Source organism: Olea europaea, chromosome 16, assembly GCF_002742605.1.
Source record: "Olea europaea var. sylvestris chromosome 16, O_europaea_v1, whole genome shotgun sequence".
Taxonomy (NCBI): domain Eukaryota; kingdom Viridiplantae; phylum Streptophyta; class Magnoliopsida; order Lamiales; family Oleaceae; genus Olea; species Olea europaea.
This window is the reverse complement of record NC_036252.1, coordinates 16,918,156-16,921,700: the sequence shown is the minus strand read 5'-3', so window position 1 is coordinate 16,921,700 and position 3,545 is coordinate 16,918,156. Positions and strand designations below refer to the sequence as shown.

The 3,545-nt window shown below is 36.6% G+C and overlaps 1 protein-coding gene across 1 annotated transcript in view; it reads right to left on the bottom strand.

Moving 5' to 3' along the window:
- The window catches only part of LOC111412310 (BTB/POZ and MATH domain-containing protein 4), an 11,330-nt gene continuing 7,785 nt past the window's right edge, over positions 1-3,545 (bottom strand). The window contains exon 4 of the mRNA XM_023043185.1: positions 1-475. Coding sequence (XP_022898953.1) covers positions 288-475 — 188 coding nt within the window. The 3' untranslated portion in view covers positions 1-287. The remainder of the gene's footprint in view (positions 476-3,545) is intronic.

Genomic DNA, 3,545 nt, shown 5'->3' with positions numbered 1-3,545 from the left:
TAAGCAGAAAAATTATCCTTCATTAAAATGACAGTTACACAACCCGATAGCAGAAATTGTCACGAGGAACATACAGTGTTATCTGGAAACAAATCCCGATATAATTCAACCCACTAGAACACATTTTAACCTCAATTCACATTAACAACCTAATATATGATACTTTTTCCAATTTACTGCTATCAGCAATGAAATTTTAGAACTACGAAACACTTTCCTTTCTGTTACATATTTTTGCAGATTTTGAAGATGCGATCTTCATTTTACAGGGTGTCCTAAAACCATAATCATGTCCGCTGTCTTATCCTCCTGCCATTTGTATCACCACCATCAGAAAGCTGAGCCCAAACACTTCGAGACTTGCCACCGCCACTGCTGCAATCCTCCTCACAACCAGCCACAGTCTTCAATATCTCTGATTGTAAGGCCGGGCAATTTTCTTTAAGATATTCGAAGCCATCCGAACGCATAACAGCTGCAATAAAAATAGAAAGAGATCTATGAACAAAGTAAAATGTACAATAGAATAATTATTCAAATAAAAGTAGGAGAAAGAAATCTTCATACATGTTAAAGCACAATCAACCCTGTTCGGTTTAGCTAAAAAAGTCAACCTAAGTCAAAGTCAACAACTAATTTTAACCACATATTTGCTGACAATTTTTACAAACTTTTCAACCACACATTTTATCAACTTTTATCAAAATCTACTTAAAAAAAATCTGATTTTAACAAAACTAAAAAGGGGCTAAATTTTATGGCATTGGGGATCTCAATTATGATCTCACAAATTTCTTCATTTTTGCAATAAGTATACCCATCTTTAAAGTAGCCCAGCTTCATCTCATTCTAATTAATAACAATTCATGGAGATGATAACCATGGTCAAATACGTTCTACAACATTGCACATATATAAACCTTCTAACTAGTAAAGAAGGTTAATATATAGAAGATGAATATATGTGTAACCCTCGTTAAATAAATGCTCATTTTCATTCATAGAGCAAAAATACGGTTGCAAAATGCTTCATATCTCTGTCTCTCTATGAGCATTTAATATATATAGAAGACGAATAAATATGTGTAAACCTTATTAAATATGCTTTTATATCTTATATGATTCATATCTTTTTTCACAAACTGAACTGAATCGAGTTCAAATGACACGCATCTGGACCTGAATCTATTTTTTATCAGGTAAGATGAGAACATGGATCAAAACAAAAGAGTTTGAATTCAAAAAAGTTGGGTGGGCTTTTCATCATATGTTCATTCCCTTTGATATTTAGGGAAGTTAGTTACTTGGAAAAACTTTCCATCCCATATCTATTTGAATTTTCAATGATGGATGTTGATGCGGACATCCATTTATTATTTATTTTCTATTTGGACTATTAGTTATATTTTATTTGGACTATTGTTTATGTTTTCGTTATTGGGCTTGTTTAGTAGGTTTGGCCCAAGCCCTTCTCTTTAGGGTTTGTGTTCTGCTATTTATTTCTATTTTGTTTCTCATTTGAGACAGTTGATGATGAATTTTGATTAATTAAAGATTTGGCTTGCAGCCGTTTTGCCCTCTTCCCCTCTGTTCATCGCGGTACTGTTCACACAGAATTTCAGTTTAGTATTTTGGTCAATTTCTTAAAAAAAAAAAAAAAAAAAAATACTGTTCACGGGTACTGTTCACGGCCCCAAAAAAAAAAATTCGTTTTTTTTCTGCTGCTCATAAAAAAATTGTGGTGTTGTTCCACAAATCTCAAACCCTAGCATTCAAGCCCATTTAGCCCAACTAACCCAGCCTACTCTTTACGACCCAGGCCCACTCTCCAAACACCAACCCCAGCTGGCCCATCTCTATAACAGGATCCAAACCCCTTCCCATCTGACCCAGTCCCAAATATCCGACCAAGCCCGATTATAACCAATCCATTAACATCAAATATCCCACAGTTTCACCCGATTCCTCTCTCACAACCACTCTCTTGCTGCCATCGCCTCTAATCACCATCACGCTACCACTTCATTATCTATTGTACCCAGGCATCCAATTCAAATCAGCACACTCAACCATATACATAATCCAATTTGCCGCCTTCTTCAACACATTCTACAGATTTCTATCACCGACACCCACCCACTCAGACGCCTCTATCCCCGGCGTTTCTATCTTCCACCAACTTCATTGATCAAGCAGTTTACTGTCTCTACTACCAAGCAATCCATTCAGTTACACAGAGGTTTCTATTTCAGCATCTGTCCAATTTCAGTGAAGCCAACAATTTAGAATATGCAATGACCGTGAGTTCAGGAGCTGGAGACATTTGACACAGGCAAATCAGAGGCCCAATCGTTAGCAATTCAAGCAACTAGACTACAGGGAGTTGCTATCTCCTAATTCTCATTGGTTTATACTGCTGTTTTATTTTAAAAGTGCATCACTTAGATTCTTTGTGTTGCTGTTACTATCACAACTTTGACCTCAAACTTCACTTGACTGAAGTCACTCATTGAATTGACTTGCCATTGTTGCCCCATTTATCTCACTGAATTGATGTGCCATTGTTACCTCTTTTATCTACCTAATTGGAAATCTTGATAATACCATTTGATCTTAACAAGCATTGGACCCTTGCTTTATTATTTACAAGCATCAGCACTATTAACTTGCATTTTTGGAAGGGAAGAAAAGAGAGAGAGAATTTCAAATTGATGTTTTAATCGTTGGTCCTTGATGCATATTGGTCTCTCTATTGCATTTCATTTAGGTAGTATTGCTTTGCATGTAGTTACATATTGGTCATCTTGTCACTTCTCGCCCTAGTACCTTAAACATGAACCCCTCACAATTCTATGCACTCACCCAACAAATAGTGGCTATTCAAACTCAAATGACCGCTACTCTTGAAGAGAGTAAGACCCTATCTGTTAGTTCGAAAAATTTTAAACACATCCCTCATTCGATTGATGTTAATAATTTTAAGGTGTCCCATAATAGACAACTTCGTCGACAAGGTAATCAAAAATACTTTCGACCCGATCGTAAGGATAGGGATAGGAATAAGGATCAGATTCGTGAGCGAGAACGAGATAATTTTGAAATTCTTACTCAATGGAATGCCCTTAAACAAGGAAATCAATTAGTGACCGAGTATATCGCGCAATTTGAGGAATTTCGAATCAAATGTCATTTAATTGAGGATGAGAGCACAACTTTGAGTAGGTTTAGTCAAGGTCTGAGAGATGATCTTAAGCGCGAGCTTTTCCTTCGAGGTGTCACTACTCTTGATCACGCTTACTCTTTAGCTCGAGATTATGAGTTGATTATTAGTACTCCATATGAAAAGCGTGGTCATCGTCGCTCACCCATCTCATTAGCGTCGCCTCATCATAAGTCTATCATAAAATCGTCTCCGTCTAATGTTCCTCCTATTTGGAAAAATAATTGTAAAGGTCGTGATAGTTCACAATCTCCTTTTCCATGTAGAAAGCATATTGACAATCATCCTTCGGTGTCATTGGCTCCAACTCCTCCCGTTAAGTTCT